General features: G+C 36.4%; 1 protein-coding gene across 1 annotated transcript in view; it reads left to right on the forward strand.

Moving 5' to 3' along the window:
- Nucleotides 1–18555, forward strand: part of LOC116240522 (EGF-like photoreceptor maintenance factor) — a 257237-nt gene that overhangs the window by 109464 nt on the left and 129218 nt on the right. Inside the window, exon 5 of the mRNA XM_090136211.1 lies at nt 7052–7205. Within this exon, the coding sequence (XP_089992337.1) occupies nt 7052–7205 (154 nt within the window). The remainder of the gene's footprint in view (nt 1–7051; nt 7206–18555) is intronic.

Below are 18555 nucleotides of genomic sequence, written 5' to 3' on the forward strand. Positions count from 1 at the left end.
GCAGAGAAGAAGCACCTTTAGGTGTGTCTTTATTTCTTTTTTACTGGCCTCTCAAGTACTTATACTTACTGTGTATTTTTACTTGTGCATTGAAGTCCTTGAAGTTGCCTACTGATTGCTGTTGTTTTTGTATAATATTGCTTATTAAAATATGCAGATTTGTATTACCCTGTCTGTCTGAAGACCTCATGAAGGAAAATACAGAAGGTAAAGCCTACCATCCCTGTCACATTAATAAAGATTCTAGAGCATATTTCATCTTATCTGAGCAAATATGTCTAAAATTGCACATATTAATTCCCTCAGAAAGTTTCCTTGAGTTACTGGTGATTGAAATTACATAGACCAACTGCCTAAGAAAGAAATGTGATCAAAGATTTTTAAAGCTGTTTAGTCCTGACTGAGAGTTTTGAACTCCACATACTTTAATCTATAACGTGATATACTTCCAACTGTATATACACCATAAAGTTAAATTGGAGAAAACAGAATTAATTTCTGCCTTGTAAAAGAATTAAGCCATTCAAAACCCATGCTTATTTGAATTATATCTTTTTAATGCTCATTACTGTAGGATAATTTTTACCTTATTTCAAACTGATTGCACAGGACTATTATGGTTCAATTCCATTTTTAGTTTATAGAAGACTTTAATCTGAATTCTCATATTTTTTTCCATGGAATTCCTCTGTATTCCTAGCTAGCGGGCACTGTTTTTCAGCATCTACGTTTTCCCTTAATTTTTTTGAAGGTCCTGTTTTCTCTTATGTCCTTTGACTCAGTATGTGAATGTCTTAAAATACTTTTTGAAGTGTTTCCCTTTTCTGAGATGAGTATATCACTTTCCTCTTCTCACTAACATACTTTCCTCTCCACTTCCACAGAATCCGAACTGTTTGCAATCCAGTTTAACTTTCCAGATTCTTGCAATAAAATTTGAAATTAAAAAGGGCTTTAACTTCAGACAGTTGAAATGTTTTGTCTGAGTCTAACAATCTGACATGAATTATTAGTCTTAAGATAAAACATGTTCTCTTTTCAAATACTGTACTCATCATGAGTCTAACCAAATAGGTGTTCAGCTGTCAGTTCATGCTTTCCATGTGAAACTGATAATGCAGTGTTTCTGAGGTGTTTATGGAGATTTTGTTGGGGCCATATTTGACCACATCTTTTAGAACATTTTGCTTTGCACATTCTGAAAAGGTAAAGTGTTATTAGTGGAAAACCAGCTATTTCTTTGCTTTCCATTTATGCATATCCGAAACCTCTATGGGCTATGTCATAACTGCCTTCCTATCGCTTTGTACACGCAGACAGGGAGGATCAGGATGCAGTGTTGTGATTTTAATCTCATCCTTGCACTGAGCTGAAACAGCTCCAGGAACATGGGCTTGTTTTTATATGATTTTTCATAGTTTTCTTATCAGCTTTTTCTACATAACTTTCTGGTAACTTGCATTCCTGTTCACCTTGCTATTCTCCAAACAGGGCTTTACCTCATCCTGAACATTCACCTCTTCAGTGGTCATTAGGCTTGATTCTAAGGTTAGGTTTCACTAAGATTTAAGATTTATTTTGTAGAACTCAATTTAACACTAAGTACATCTTTGCTTTACGTTCCTACCATCCTCCTCAGGTTCTTTTCTCTTTTCTATAGCACCTTTGTTTTTCCTTTTTCTTTTTTGTTCTCCCTAGTTATTTGAATGTCCATATCCAATATCCTTATTTAATTTTGCAAGAATGTAAAATACAATGTTACATTATTGTGTAAAATAAAACTCTCCAGTATTTTGTGTATTAGCATTATATACATTTAGAAAGCACAATGGACCCTATACAGGCTACCCAGAGCTTTGTAATCTATTATTTCTCTATGCAGGCACCGAGCTCTTCTGTAGTTCTGTCAGATAAACATAATACTCTTCATGAGTTCATATGCTCTCTCTGTTCTTCCTTCATCCCTGTTCTTTGCACCTTGTTCCGTCTTTCTTCTTGCCTTCTAACAACTTCAAAAGAAAAGCTGCAGTTGTCAGCTGTGCTCTTTCAGAAACAGTACTACTCTTGCTTGTGCTGCTGCTTTTTTGAAGCTGTGCTACCATCAAACAGCTGAGAAATGAAATGCCAGCAGAAAGTCCTCTTGAGGCTAGTGCACTCACTAGATACATGAGCTACAAAATTATAAAAAATGTTTAATGTTTCTAATGTTTTCATATTTTTAATACAACAATGTTAGCAGTAGCTTCATGATTAAGTTTGCAATTAATTTTAAATTTACTAGGCAAAAAACTCTTCGACAAAAACATTTTTAAAAGAGGAAGAAAATCACACCGATCTTGTGATTTGTGCTTGTTTTGGGTGTATTTTACTAGAAAATAATTACAAACTCTGACTTTTTAGTTAATCTGCTTTTGTATAATTCTTTGTACAGACACACCAGATTTTATCAGGTTAATTTCTCTGTCAAATAATTAGTAAATATTTACATACTGTACTAACTTTTTTAATAATGGTGATTTCTTTAACTATTTTGAGAATGTATTTGTCATATAAATGGACTAAAAATATTGTAACACTCTTTGCAGTTTACCTCATCTTTTCATAATTGGCAGGATGAGAGGAGATTTCTCTTTCGGTGTGTCAGGTGAACAGGCTTGAAAATAGAATTATTACATTTGTCCTGATAAAAATTAACCATAATTAGAGAAACATTTCTTTATTGGACACAGTATACATTCTTATTTTTTTCTACCTATATTGATTTCATATTCTTTTCATGATTTAATTTCATCAGCATGTCTAAACAAATTGTATTATATAACCACAAAGGGAAATAAAATGCAAATTGTCATTAAGAAAATAAAGCCAGATACATTTATCAAGTATTATTTCATCATTTTCACTTCTAATAATGCTTTTTGCTATCCCTTCAAAGACAGATTGTTCAGCTTCTATTCTGTATGGTGTTTTATAAGTTCTGACTGTTGGATTTACAGTATTAGAGCCCATGTTTATACAATTCTTTTAGGACACCAGCTCCTTTTACTTAAGTTGTTGTTCATAAATTATGTTACTGCACTCATGAAAGCATGATCCTCCAGATCTACTCACACTCAAGTAATAAAAGTAAAGACGGGCCTTTCAGGAAATTCAGTCACACTCTGTTATCTTAGATTGGCATTCGCAAGCAGAGCATTTCACAGTATCCTTCCTCAGTGACAAAATATGTTTTTGCCTTATAAATCCTACCCTATTGCTCAAAGGGACTTGAAGTTCTACACAGGCAACCATTTGAGATCAGTGGCCACTTACTTGCCACTGTAGTAAAGCATGAAACCAACCTTACAGCTTTGCAGTTTCCTGTGGAAGAGTATTTGCTGAGATCTGTTTTCTTCAACCTGATTTCCTCACATAATTTTACTAAGGTCAAGATAATTAAACCGTACTATGCAAAAACATATTTTACTCAAATGGCTCCTGATTTCTGTGTCTTTCTGTTCCTGCAACCCTTTTTTTTTTTTTTTTCTCCTTCTTCATTAAGCCTCAGGCAACTTCTCACCTTACAAGGAAGAAATGTATATATACCAAATGTCTGTATATATTTCTACTTCGTATTCCGATACCCAGCATACTGGGTAACGTATGTTCTTTTACAGTGACAGATCAAAATTCTTGAAAAGGACACTGCCTCTTCATGTTCACTGTAGAAAAATTTAAAGGACTGTCCTCCAAAGGCACTACCTGGCAGATGCATGAAAAATGTTATCAAACTAATATACCTGTAAGCACGACCACAGGAGCTCCCTAGAGTAAAGCTCAAGAAGTAATACTCACCGGTGTTTCAAGGAGCATTGTACTCCTAGGAACTTCTCCCAGGTTTTTTACTTTACTAGTAATAGTAACAACAAGGACCTTTTTCCAGGTTTTCACTAGCGCGTAATGTGAATGAATAGATGTAGTCACTAAGAAAATAACCTACTTATCTGTAACTTTCTTTCAAGATGTTGTCAATATATATTCAGAATATATTCATATTCTTTCTACCTGAATTCAGTATAACTTTCAGATGCGCATATGCTGTGCCAGGCGTTTCCCAGTCTCAACAATGTGTGAAAAAGGAGAAGATAAGGAAACAAATGATGCAGGATATGCATGTAGCAGTTATGCTAACATTAAAAGCCAGTGACATTTTTAACAGTGACACTGCAGAACATCTTAAAGGATAATTATAAAAAGACTGTAGAGGCAAATCATAAAAGTCAAAGGCATGTAATCCAGTTGAATTTTTGTACCTTTCTGAATTATTTGTATATTCAGAATACAAAAACATGTCTAAACATAGTTTCTAATTCTAGCAGGTTATTAGGTGACTTTCTACTTTCTGTTTCTTGCTCTAGGTCTTGCTCCTTTTTATTTCTAGTCTCCTTTTCTTACTGTGCAGCTTCTAAACAGGCACCTAGCTTCATGCAGATAACTCTTCCATTTCCCATCTTTTGTACAGCCCTTAATTACCTCTAGATGCCCTTCACTGTCGTCTTAGTTATGCCAATTGTCACAAGTCCACTCATCTGAAAAGCTGGAAAACTTCATGCTCTGTAAATAATTGTTGTTTAGCAAGCTATTAGTCACTTAGCAAGGATCTGTTACTGCAAGAAGTCTCTCAGTGTCAAAGAGTGAGGGATCCCTGCAGCAGGTATTAACCCTGAGAGGCATCTGTTCTTAAGGAGGTTGTACAACTCACTGCTGTGCAGGAGAGCTCAGCAAGCTCTGGGCTGTTTCCTATTTATGGGTTAAAATTACTGACTCATGGTCATGTTTTCTGGTGCCTATTTAAGCTCTCAACTGTTGAGCAAGATGTCTAGCTGCCAGTTTTTCCAGCACTCAGCCTGAGCCAGTATTGTCTGTCTGCCTGAGCAAGGCCTCCAGTCCTACAGGCAGTGGCTGAGCAAGACAAAAGCCAGACTGAAGAGAGGGGAGTGCACATTGTCACACCCCACCCCAAGGACCTCCTCCTCAGCCTCTGGAGACCTCACCTGATCCAGCAGCTGAGTCTGAGATCCCAGCTCACTGTAGCTGAGGCCCCATATGCCTGAATGCCTACACCCCTTTTCTGACTTCTAATGCTGGTCCCCCAAAGCAGCTGGCTCTTAGTCCTTGCAGCACTCGCATGCAATTAGAGAGTTTGCACAGACGGATAGCTGAGAAAGGATTTGGTAAGAAGGCAGAAGGACAAACTTTGCTGGTCAGGCACAGGGCCCAGTCAGACAAGCTGGTGGACCCCACTTTGCATGTGACCCTTTGCAGTTTCCTTCCAGTGTGTTACCCTGCTGCTTAGCATAGTTTCACTAACGTGCCCTTTCCTCAGTATTTGGGACCCTAGATCTGCATCCTGAGGGATTGCAAGTCCAGTTTGATACTCTTTGAAGTGATGATTGAGGTTTCTTGATAGTCCACTAATTAACGTGACTGACAAGATGGTTTCTTATTATTGTATATTTTACTGTATGTTTGTCAGGTGTGTGCTATGTTTATGACTCATCACATTTCGGCAGAGTCCTGAGTCAAATAATATTACTGAAATAAACATTCCCACATTCCTCTTATCTCTGTCAATCAGCGTTACTGAACAGGTTTGAATCTTGTTTTTTTTCCATTTGACTGTGTGTTTGCTTTTCACTTTTTCCTTATCATCCCATTTGACAAGATTGTTGAACAGATAACTTTAAAAAAAACATATGTTCTTCCCTTCCATCTACCCTCATAAAAAGTTTATTCGTACCATGTATGTGGTGGTGTTTTTTTCAACTCAGCTACAGATAGTGAGTGGGTGATGTGCTCCAGACCAGAAAGAAAATGGGAATATCTAGAAATTAATTAGGTTAGGTACCTGTGATACTGAAAGATATTCCAGTCTGTATCCATATCCATGGGAGTAATGCTTTATTTTTCTCATTGATTTTTATGGTAAATGTTGAGAGAAGAATACTTTCCCAGTGCATTTTAATAGGCTTTCCCTTTCTTTTTCTTAATGGGATAAGAGAAATAATAGAACAGCAAAAAATAATAGAACTGGAAAAAACATTTCCAGTTACGTAGGATATTTTTCATATAAATTCCTAGCAAATCTAAGAAATTAAGGCATTTTTAAATTAAAATTAGAAAAATTGGATTATTCAGAATTTTAAAGAAACTGAAATCTAAACAACTGTGTTTTTATTGCAGTGATCCCTTCTGTGATAGAATTTTACTTTAGAAGGATTTTTTTTAATAAACTGCCTTTTTTAAATAGCAGAAATACAGATGTAGTGACCCTCTGTGACTTCCTATTTTCACGCTCTGCAGTGTTTAAAAGGTTTCTTTCTATATGAAAATGTTAGTGTTACTAAGATAGTTCATTTTTAATTTTGATGTACTCTTTGATTTTGAGATTTTGTAAGAAAAAAATATGTATTTTTTTGTTTGTTTAGGTTTGCAGAACATAACGGAGATGTATAATCTGAGATACTGCATACTGCACTCACTTTTTATTCTTTAAATACCTTACTAGACTAAGAGCAAAATATGAACTTGATCATTAAGAAAATAACTATGTGGCGATTAATCATGGTATTCAAGATATGGCTTAATCGTAACACATTTTCTGTAGTCTGCATGTGATGTATTTGAGTTATAGTAAGACAACCTAAGACATTAGAATTGTGGAAGAAGACAATGATAATCTTATGCTCAAATACAGTTAATTCAATTTCATGACCTAGCTGTTGAGTCATTTCTTCTTCAATTAAATATGGTAAAATATAGCACAAAAAATATAATAACATTTTAACAGTTAATAGTCTTAGAGGGGAATAAAAATCCTAAGCAGGAGCTGTGTCTTACTTTCTATGGCAATGAACTACAGTTAAATTCAGAGGGCGAATTTGTAAAAAAAACACATAAGGCATAAGAGTATGCATGAAAAATAAAAACAAAAATTCCATCTGTAAGTGTCAGGGTACCAAAAGGTTCTGTGCTTTCAGACGTCTGATTATCTCAATTTTTGTTTTCAAAGGTAGTGAAAAGAATTTTGGGGAACAGTTTCTTCACTTGTATCTTGTTGAAGGAAGACCAACAGTTCGATTCAGTTGCGGAAACTCTCAGAACATTCTGACTGTATCTGTCAATCAATCCATTAACAAAGGAACATTCATGCCTATCACAATAAGGTAAGAACTTAATACTGCGTTACACTGAAGAGATTTAGTCTCCTTATATACTGAGTAAAAAAGTGTACATTTGTTTGGTGGGGTTTTTTTGATTGTTTTTTTAAAAAAGGGGAAAAAAGATGAAAAACAAAAACCTTGTGTATTTTTGGAAATATTTCTCATAATGTAGTGTCCTTGAGTTAAGATGCCTTCTATTTCATGTACATTACTTCAGTTTTTCAAATTCCAGACAGAAAAATAAGCCAGTTTGAGAACTGGGACAATTTTAACATAGAATTAAAAAGGTTGAAAACAAGTTGTTCATAATTTATGAGCTAACATGGGTTCACTAAAGGAAAATCTCATCACATTAATTTGATATCCTTCTATGATAAAATAACCCACTTAGTGGATGTGGGCTTTTTATACTGTCCTCACAGTATCCTTCTGTATAAGTTGTCCAGCTATTAAATGAATAGGTTCACACTATGCTAGGTCAATAGGTAGGGCTCGAAGAGTTGTAGTGTATGGGACTATATCTGGTGGCCAGTCACTAGTGGTATTCCCCCGGCCTCAGTCTTGAAGACAGTTCTGTTCAGTTTGTTACTTTTGTCAGTAGTTTGACCATTGAACTCAATGTTCTTTAGATTCTTGCCAATGAAATCCTATTCTCTTCTCTTCTTATTCTATTCTTTGGTTGTTCAACCTTTTGTCTTGCCTGGGTCACACTGAGCGAACAGGAATTGTCTTGGGCTGCATATACAAAGGTCTCCCTGAAAGTAATGCCTCCTATTTATAACCATAGAAAATACAACTGATACAAAGAGCGTGATAATGATATTTGATAGAGAAACTCTCAGCTGCAAAGCGCTACTTTTCAACATAGTCACCACCCTTAGCAATGCATTTTTCCAGTGATGAACAAGAGCTGCATGCAATGCTCCTAAAAATCTGCACCAGTGGAGGTGACCTACTCTTGCTGTCACCGCTACTGAAACACACCAGCCATCACCCCACTGTGCTAATGTCCTGTTTGGTCTTCATATATGTTCAGCAATCACCAATGAATGTCTGTAGGTGCCATTTTTTCTGCATGGAGGAATTCATTGACACACCTTTTCTTCATGCACACTTCCATGTCAGACACCATTCTGTCAGACTGCCCCTCTGCTGCCGTCTGTCACACAGCAACAAAATGTAATGGCATATTGGGGGGAAGATTCAACCTCTACTTCTATACCATCTACATCTGCCTCTGACACCATGGGAGAATATAATTAAATAGTTAAATAGAAGGCGTTACTTTCAAAGCAGCCCTCATAAAATATGTACTATAATTTATATGAATATATATAGTATATAAATAGCAAAAAATATTTTAATCTTTAGTAGTTTTTATTAAAACAAAAAAGAGGGCAACAAGAACGCAGAACTGATGGGATATGTGGACTTGTTACTGTGAAACTCACACATCAGTATCTGGTTTGATGTCAGTGGCTGCAATTCTCAGTGAGTTCTCAGTGTGTTCATCGAGATCTTTGGTGAAATTTTATCTGTCTTTCATCCTTGAAAGTAGTTGTTCACAAATGTACAAGCTCTCAGATGGTGACAGGAGTAAGTCGTGATTGTGAAATAAGGATTTGTCTTTCTCTAGTATGATAGTGCTTATAAAAGTAGAGGGACATGGTCACATTTTTGGGAGGAATGTCTGATTGCAGTTCTTTACACCCCATTTGAAAATTTCAGGTAACATATTTATTCAACTGAAAATGAAGTTGCAGATAAGATGAAGTTGCAGATAAGCCAAAAAAAGATTTTTTGGGTTTTTTTTTTTTTTTTTTTTCTGTTTTTCAATCTTAAAACTTCTTCTCAAATTCCTTTATCAAAATGGAATGCAAGGCTGCATATTTTTTGCCGTCCACAGGACTGTGTTTAGCCAGTGAATTAAAATGCATGAAATTATTTGCTATAACTTGAGCTGTCACTTCACTGCTCCCTCCCCATGCCCTGCTTCCAGGTCAGGCAGCCTTAGTAGTGCACTGATATTTGGCTATTGCTGAGCCAACATGAGCTGAGCCTTGAATGCTCCCAGGGCCAACCTGGGCCACTTGGCAGAGCCACAGAAAGGGCCAAGAGTTGCTGGGTAGAGACAAGGATGTATTGTCAACCATGCTGGGCCACATGCAGCCCATGGGTTGGATGTACTTGTTCTTATCTATTCTTTCTATTGTATTTCATTAATTTACTCCTTGAATTAATTAGACTTGTAATTGTATTTCTTGTGATAAGTATAGACCTAAATTACTGGCTAATTTCAACATGAGAAATTAAAAATAGGCATGCTAACATCTCCCAGTGAAGTACATATGCAACTGCATTATTAGCATTATACGATGGTAACTGACCAGTAGTGTTTTTCACCTAGTGCACATAATACTTCACAGAAAGTTGAACTTTTAATTTTGAAAAATGTACTATTATGCTCTGTTAAGCACAGAATCACAGAATTGTAGGGGCTGGAAGGGACCTCTAGAGATCACTGAGTCCACCCCCCCCCCAGCAAAGCAGGCTCCCTACAGCAGATTGCACAGGTAGGCACCCAGGCAGATCTTGATTATCTACAGAGGAGAAGAATCCACCACCTCCCTGGGTAGCCTTTTCCACTGCTCTGTCATCCCCACTGTGAAAAAGTTCCTTCACATACTGGTATGGAGCTTCCTATGCTCAAGTTTATGGCCATTTCCCCTTGTCCTGTCCTCACAGACCACTGAAAAGAGGTTGGCCATATCCTTTTGGCTCTGACACTTAACATATTTACAAACATTAAAAGAGTTTGGGGATCTTATTACACTCAAGGGATTTCATATGCACAAGTTAGGACAAAGGTAGAAACAAATGATGCAGATTTTCTGTTATGTTAATAATATTTTAAAAATGCTAGAGTATGTGAAGTTTACTTTAAAATATTTAAGAATTATGATGTCCATTAAATTTTTCTGATTATTATCATTCTGCTATTATTTTACTTTATCATGTAGTTAAATTGCTGAACCTGAACTGTAAGCATTTATGATATGAGGGAACTTGGTGCAAAGTATTTGCATTAAATTTAGTTCTAGCTAGGAACATTTTTGCTAGTAGAGGATGATATATGAAGGACATTGCAAAAATCCCCTTGAAACATGTATAGCAGTGTTCTCAAAATTAGCTTGTTAACATCAAAACATGAAAGTAAAAGCATCATGAAGATTTTTGTGTTTGTCTTCATGTTGCTTATGCTAGAAGAATTGAGGATTTCATTATTATAGAAGAGATTGGTAGTAGTGTATGGATATTGGTATATTTGGTATGGGGTTATTTGCGTGTGTGTTGTTATTTTTTATATTCACCCCTTGATCCTTACCATATTCTATTATGAAAAATAGTAAATGTTAGAATTTAAGTAGAAAACCTCATTTCAATATACTGAAGAATGGAAGGATCTACCATTTAAGAAACCATCACATTTCCTTCTTACAGTTCTAAGACACAGGTTTATGCATTACTTATACACTACATTTTAAAGGTTTTTTTGTTTTTGTTTTTTTTTCTTGTATTAAAGCCTAGCATTAATGAAACAAAGTCATAGAGTATACTTAAACCTAATAACTACCTGAGAGGATATTAATTAATTCGGTTTAGGATTTTGATGTAAATGTATACAAAGCTTGCAAAGAAAACTATCCCTTCTTTACCCTATGAGCCAGCAGATAAAGACATTTTTCTCATAGAAAATACTTGGTAGAAATGTACAGTCCACTTCTAAAAAATGATTTTAAGTTAATTTTTTTTGTTGTTGTTCTTTAGTTGTGGAGACTACCCATGTGTGAGGCATTGGTCCACTGATTGTACTGTATTACCTGAAATAGCTATTTCTCTGATTCATAATACTAGGGCATTAAAATGCTGGATAGCTTTCAAAGTGTAATAATACTTTAGCAACAAATGCATCTATATATATCACTGAAAAAAACATTAGTTCTAGTTATAGAATTCAAGTTGACACTGAAAAATAAATGTATTTCCTCTTTTTTACCCTAAAATTAACATGTATATTTATGGCTTTGCAGTCCATGTTGCAACACTAAATAGTAGTGTCAGTTCAATTTACATGTTACCTTTGTTTACTGGAATTTACACTGTCTTTAAATAGTGACAGAATAAATAATTTGAAATGCATGATTGTAGACTGTGACTGGCAAGGATTTATATGCATCCGAGTTTATGGGCATGGCCTTCAAAATGACTAGTGATTACTCTTGTGAGTCCTTCTAAAATGTAGAGAGAGCAGTATATCCTTCACCAGGCAGCAGTAAAATTGTAATCCTTCAGCAATCATCCTTAACCTCTGCCAAAGGAAAAAGCAAACTTGACAAGGCATTTGTGCCCCCCCCAGGATCTTTTATCATAGGCTATAAAATATGAATGCATGACAAAATTGTTGATTTGTGTTCTCTTAGTGGCTGTTGAAGATAGATAACTCTATCTGAATGTTTTACCTGCAAAATTAATCCATTTTTTCACCTGTAATTCAGGAAAGGAAGAGACAAAGACTAGCATAAAAAGCTTTGTTACTGTTTGAAAACACTCCAGTAGGAAAATGATATTTCTGTTATATTTGACTTTGAATTCGTCTATAAGGTCATATTTGACAGATATTCCAGTTCTAGGTATATCTATGACTCCTATGGGATAAACAGCATAATTCCCAATAGTTTCTATATCTGTCTTTTTCTCGTTTTCTTTCTAAATCCACTATCTATAGGAAGCTAAGATATCCCCATGGTTTAATATGGTTTTGTTTAACTATATGATTAGTTCCCTCAGATATGTTCTTCCCTTTGAAACCTGATGAAGATTTAAATGTGAGCTTAAAATGTTCAGTCATTTTCTTTATGGTCTTTGTGAAACAACAAATGATAGCTTTATGGAAACATAAAATAAAACTCTGATCGCTTACTTTTTTGCCCTGCCTAAAGAAACTAGGGATTTGTTTCAATCCCGCTTTTTTTTTTTTTTTTTTTAAACTGTTTTCATTTCTGTTTATTTTAGAATAAGTTGATGCCTGGTTTTGAAAATGTGTGTTTGTTTGAATTTAATTTTTTTGTAATTTCATAATAGATATCATATTCATCTTTTCATGTGATCTGTGACCACATAGTTAAGGTAGTTCAGATTACTTTTATAAATGCAATTATTCGAAGAACATAAGTTCAGGAGCATTTCGTTCTGTGTATGGGTTCTGAAATACATTTGCGTGACACAAAATTTGGTGTATGTAATTTGCAGTTAAATGATACGGCTGTTGCTGCGGCCAGATTGTGTTTCTTCAGTTTGTTGATTGATAGAAAGTAATTTTAACAAAGAAGTGATTGAGATTACAACATTACCAGGATTTTGATTTTTCTAGATAGAGAGATGATTTTTTTTTTTTTAATGTCTTATCTTCTCTGAGTTATATTTTATTTAGATTATGTTTCCTTCCAAAAGTTTAGATTGTCTGTGTCCTTGATAGTGAGTGCATACTTGAAGGAAGACACCAGATTCTTTTCTATTTGGAAGACTCTGGGCAAGCATTGATAAAAAAACTTGCATGGATAGCATAATACTACTTCATTGTGTTTTACAGGCAGAATTGCCTGAATTTTGTTGTGGGATTTAATGAACATAGAGCCTATCTCCACAGAACTTTATTGTTGTACTGTGTTTAGTACTTTTTCATAAATTTTCCAAAGGAACATATTGAATGTAGTTGCTTCCAATTTTCTGTCACACTTAAATTAGTACTTGTAGTGTGGATGTCAGGATTTATTCATGGTTGAGAAGGTCACATACAGCAATCCATAAAAGCAAAATTTGTAGAATAAATTATTCAGTCAACGTTGTTGAACCAATTCTAGCCTGGACCATGCAGGATAGAAGCTGATGAAGTTTATTTGATCCTCGCTCTTCAAGAGCAGATGACACCTTCTAAATTGTGAAAGTTCTGAAAGTATTTTTGTATCTCCACATGGTACGTGGCAAGACATAGGGTACTGAGTGCAAGCCACATGATTATCAGTGTCCATGTTTCTACTGACACCCCCACTTCCTCACTTTCCACAGGAAACTGTTGTTTGATCTGATCTTACAAAGCTTTTATTACACATTCCTTCTTAAAATATAATTGCTTTTATAAAGGATATGTAAATCACCATCCATATGACCTGTTGGCTTGTTTTGAGTCATTGAGTCATACATGTTTTACTTTATTCCAGAGAGATTTATGTTTTCATATTGATACATACTTTTAAGTCATCATTTTGTTAGCATTTAAAGATGCCGGGTCTTCTGCATAATGTGAAAGTACTACTGAATATTACATTAGATCTGTAAAACAAAAAAAAATGATTAATTTTCTGATGGTTTGCCAAGAAACTTCTTGTCCAAGAAATGCGGGAATTTGTATTTTGAAAACTGGGAAACATCTGAGCAGCTCTTCTTTCAACATCTTTTTATCTGAAGGACTCTATGGTATAACATATATTCGTGATATGTAGAAGGTGTTTTGCTGTCAAGTAATTCAAAGCTTCATATGTAGGTAAAAAAAAGTAATGCCTCCTATTTATTTCCATGGAAATTACAACCAAAAAAGCACAACACTATTTTATAGAGCAAATTTGCACTTTTTCAACAGTTGCCTCCCATTAGCTATGCATTTCCAGCAATAATGAACAAGAGTCTACATGCCATGCTCATAAAAATGGGTCCTGGAGGTGATGACCTACTGTCATTGTCACCACTGCTGAAACACACTACCCACTATCTCACTGTGCTCACATCCTCTGTTTGGTTTCCATGGATGTTCAGCAGTCACCAGTGGATGTCAGTGAATGTGACATTTTCTGCATGGAGGAATTCAATTACATGCCTTTTCTTCATATGCACTTCCATTTCAGACACCATTCCGTTTTGTCACATGACCCTTCAGTTGCCATTTGTCACACAGCAACAAAATTTAACTGAATGTGGTGGGGATGTTCAACATATACTACCATCCCACCAAAATTCACCACTGACGTTATGGGCCAACATAATAAAATACGAGACATTATGGTCAGAGTAGCCCTTATAGTACTGAATTCCAGCATTGTTAGTAACGTAAGAATGAGAAATTGAAAGATGTTTTTGTTAGGCACCTTAAGCCAACTCAGTGCAATATTTTCATCATCATATCTCTGCTTACCAAAACTCTTTGAATATTAACAGTGGATGCAGTCTGGGAGAGATAAAGAATCACTGGACATATGAATTTGAATTATAATAATATAAATATGAATTTAAAACTGATGAATAAAACACTTAGATGTGGTTGTGAAATTGAGTATCTTACATACTGTATATTCTAATTTTGATTTTGAGTCAGCACAAATATTAATCACATCCATGTGGATGGTGTGTTAAGTGCATAAAACTATATGCTGTAAAATATCTAACAGATTATAATGAAGTTTGAATTAAATTTGGGATTGCTTTCAGAAGGAAAGCCTATTTAACTACATATATTTACTGCATTTTTAATAGAAATTATAAATCATGAGTCAGCATAAATCATATTTGACAAGTACCTAGGAATGGCTTTTTATAGATATGGTTTTCCACTAAAATTATCTGCTGTTGATGACAGCTTATCAGGCCTTGTAGAAACAGTAATGGGCTCATTTCAATTTATACTGTATATCTGTTTCATAAAAGTTTTCGTCCCTGTAAAGTGGGAAGGTTTGTGCAGTAAGTGCTTGTACAGAGTTTGTGATCTGGAGCACAGTCTTATAGGGAACAGCTGAAAGAACTGGGATTGTTCTGTCTGGAGGCTTAGGGGAGACCATATAGCTCTCAAAAATTACCTGAAGGAGGTTGTGGTGAGGTGGGGGCCAGCCTCTCCTCCCTAGTAACTAGAAATAGGACTAGAGGGAATGGCCTTAAGTTGCTCCAGGGGAAATTCAGGTTGGACATTAAGAGAAAATTCTATGAAAGAGTAGTCGTGCTGGAAAAGGCTGCTTTGGGAGGTGTTTGGGTCACCATCCCTGGTAGTGTTCAAGAAACATTTAGATGTTGTACTGACATGGCTTAGTGGGGAAATACTGGTGGTAAGTTGGACTGGATGATCTTGGAGATCTTTTCTCAGTCAGAAGAGGGGTGGCCAACAGAGACAAAGAGGTGATTTTCACTCTCTACTCTGCCCTCATGAGAACCCATCTGGAGTACTGTGTCCAGGTCTGGGGTCCACATCCAAAGATGTGGAGCAGTTGGAGAGGGTCCTGAGGAGGGCCACAAAGATGATCAGAGGCTGGAGCACCTCCCCTGTGAAGACAGGCTGAAGGAATTGGGCTTGTTCAGCCTGGAAAAGAAAAAGCTGGACAATTCCAGCCTTCCAGTATTTAAAAGGGGATTATAAAAAGGAAGGGAATCTTATCTACTATCTACTTAGGTAGATAGTGATAGGACAAGGGAGAATGGTTTTAAGCTCAAGGAGGGTGTCATGGTTTTGTGATTTTTGGTTTTTGGTATTCCACATCATAACATCATGTAGTGCACTGGGAGTTAAAGTGTTAATGCTCCAATTCCGGGTACCTGTCCATGTATGTCGTGAAAGTCATGGGATCTGGCCCTTCCGGCTTGGGCGGTCTCTTACTGCCTTGCAGGGAATGTTGGAGGGTACTTTCCTAGCCGTACTAAGCTTTTCAGGTTTGACTTTGTCTCAGGAACTCTCTCCTATTTTATTTTATTAGTCTCAATTTCAATTAGATTGTATTATATTGTGTTATCTTGCATTCCGATGTCATAGTAAAATAAGTTTTCCTCCACAGATCATTGCCGCTGTATTTTTCCTCCCTTGAGCCCAGCTCCTATCTCCCTACCCCTTTTCCTTCCCATTTTGTGGGGCTGGGGGGAGCCCAGCAACCTACTGCCTCCCTGTCATGGGCATAGATTGATCTAGTTAACTCTGTGACAGAGGGAACGTCTAGATTAGATGTCAGGGGGAAGATCTTCAGAGAGAGTGGTGAGGTGCTGTAACAGGCTGCCCAGAGAGGCTGTGAATGCCCCAACTCTGGAGGTGTTCAAGACCAGATTGAGTGAGTCCCTGGGACATCTGGTCTAGTACCAGATCTGGAGGTTGGTGGCCCTGCCTGTGGCAGAGAGGTTGGAACTTGATGATCCTTGAGGATCATCAAGGAAATTCTGTGATTCTATGATTTTTCAACCTTGGTGATTCTATAATTGTTTGATTCTATGTTCTCTGAAAACTTTAATCCCAGTTCCATCAATCCAATTTGCCTCGCACCTTGAAAAGCTATTTTTTATCTTTTAGAGTTTTACATAATACAATCATTTTACATCTGTTAATCTCAAAATAGTCTCATAATACATGCATTACACTAAACAGATGTATATAAATTCTTGTATACTCAATTAAAATTGACCATTTGATGGAACATGATCAACCACTTAAATTGTTGTTTGTCCTCCTAGCTGAAATAACTCAACTAGGAAGAGTGGATTTTTATTAAGAAAATCTTTCATTAAGAAAAGCTTTCTTATTGTTTTCATTTAAGTTTATAGTTTTGAGCTTAAAAAGAATAGTGTGTTTAGAAATGTGTGTCACTTTTTAAAATTTTTTTTTTTAATTGCTTTGATGCAACAACATTTAGCATTTCATCAGTGATCTGTCAGAGCCAACAAACCAACTGTTACAGCTATTGAGGCTCATTAGCTACTGACATGATGAGCAGATGTTTGAATTCCTTTACCCTTCATGGTCTGGATTTGACTGGATCTTAAATTATCTGACCTGACAGAATTATCTCAAGAACACAGAAATACAGAATCACAGGAGGAGAAGAGATTATGATGTCCTTTAGCTGCATCACATATCTAGGATTATGTGCAGTCAGATTTTGAGTTTCTGAAAGAGGTTCCAGTCACTCAACCATCTTTGCAGCCTGCTGCTGAACTAGCTCTTGTAAGTCTTACTTATACTGAGAAGCCCAAAACTTTATATATCACTCCAGCTGTGGTGTCACCAGTGCACAAGACAGGAGAAAAAAATGACCTTTGAGTTGCTGGTAGTGCTTTTCCTAATGCAACCCAGAATTTTGCTGGCCTTCTTTGCCATGAGGGTGGATTGCTGATGTACAGTCACCTTATTGTTCACTGTGGTCTACTTCTTTCTGCCTTTTCAGCTGATCAGTCCCCAGCATATCTCTGATGTCTGGCATTTTTCCACCCCAAATATAAGACTTTGTATTTTCACTATGCCCAGTTCTCCAGTCCACTGAGGTCCTTCTGATCAGCAGCACAATGCTTTGGTGTATCAACTACCCCTCCCAGATTTGTATCAACAGGGAACCTTCTGAGGATGTCCTGTGTCCCAGTGTCTAGTACAGTAATGAAGAGGTTGAATGATACAAGCCTCAGTACCCAATCTGTACTTTTGTACGACTGACCATTATCCTCTCAAGCCAGCCGTATAGGCACTCACTCTGCTCTTACTTAACCGAAACTTCTTCAGCTTGTTTATGATGATGTTGTGTCCAAAGCCTTTATAAAGTCAAGGTAAACAATAGTAACCACTTTCCACTCAGCCACCAAGCACTTTCACCTCATTTTAGAAGATTATTAGATTGGTTAAGCATGATTTTCCCTTTGAAAATCTATGTTGACTACTGATCACCTTCTTGTCCTTTAAGTGTTTGGAAATTGTTTCTGGGAGGATTTTCTCTATCACTTTCCCAAAGACAGAAAGGGCGTCTGTTCAGCCTGTACATGCCCTAGTCTTCATTCATGTCCTTCTTGAAGATAAATGACATTTGTTTTCTTCCAATCTTTAGGAACTTCTTCCAGTGGCCTTTCAGAGACACTTAACAATGAGTTCACAGTGACATCAGGCAGCTCCTTCTGCACTTGTCTGTGAATACTGTCACCTTCTGTGAATTTACATATGTTTAGCTTGTTTAAATGCTTTTAGTCACACACCCCAAACCCAACACCATATGGGCTGCTATGTATAAAATTCTCTTGACTGACTCTATTCCAGTCATATCTAGAGCATAGATTAAGTCTTTCTCCAGAGGTCTCAGGGGCTGAACATCAGTCTTGCCTGTGAAGACTGAGGCAGAGAAGGCACTGAATATCTCAGCCTTTTCCAGGTTGTTTATTGCCACATCACTCACTATTCAGCAGCAAACCAACATATTCCTAAGTCTTCCATTGGCTTCTGATGTTCTTGTAGAATCTTTTCATGTGCACTTGTGTCACTTGCCATATTTAGGGACAGATTCCCTGTGGCTTTCCT

This window comes from Phasianus colchicus, chromosome 2, assembly GCF_987193195.1.
Source record: "Phasianus colchicus chromosome 2, bPhaCol1.hap1.1, whole genome shotgun sequence".
In the NCBI taxonomy this organism is placed as follows: domain Eukaryota; kingdom Metazoa; phylum Chordata; class Aves; order Galliformes; family Phasianidae; genus Phasianus; species Phasianus colchicus.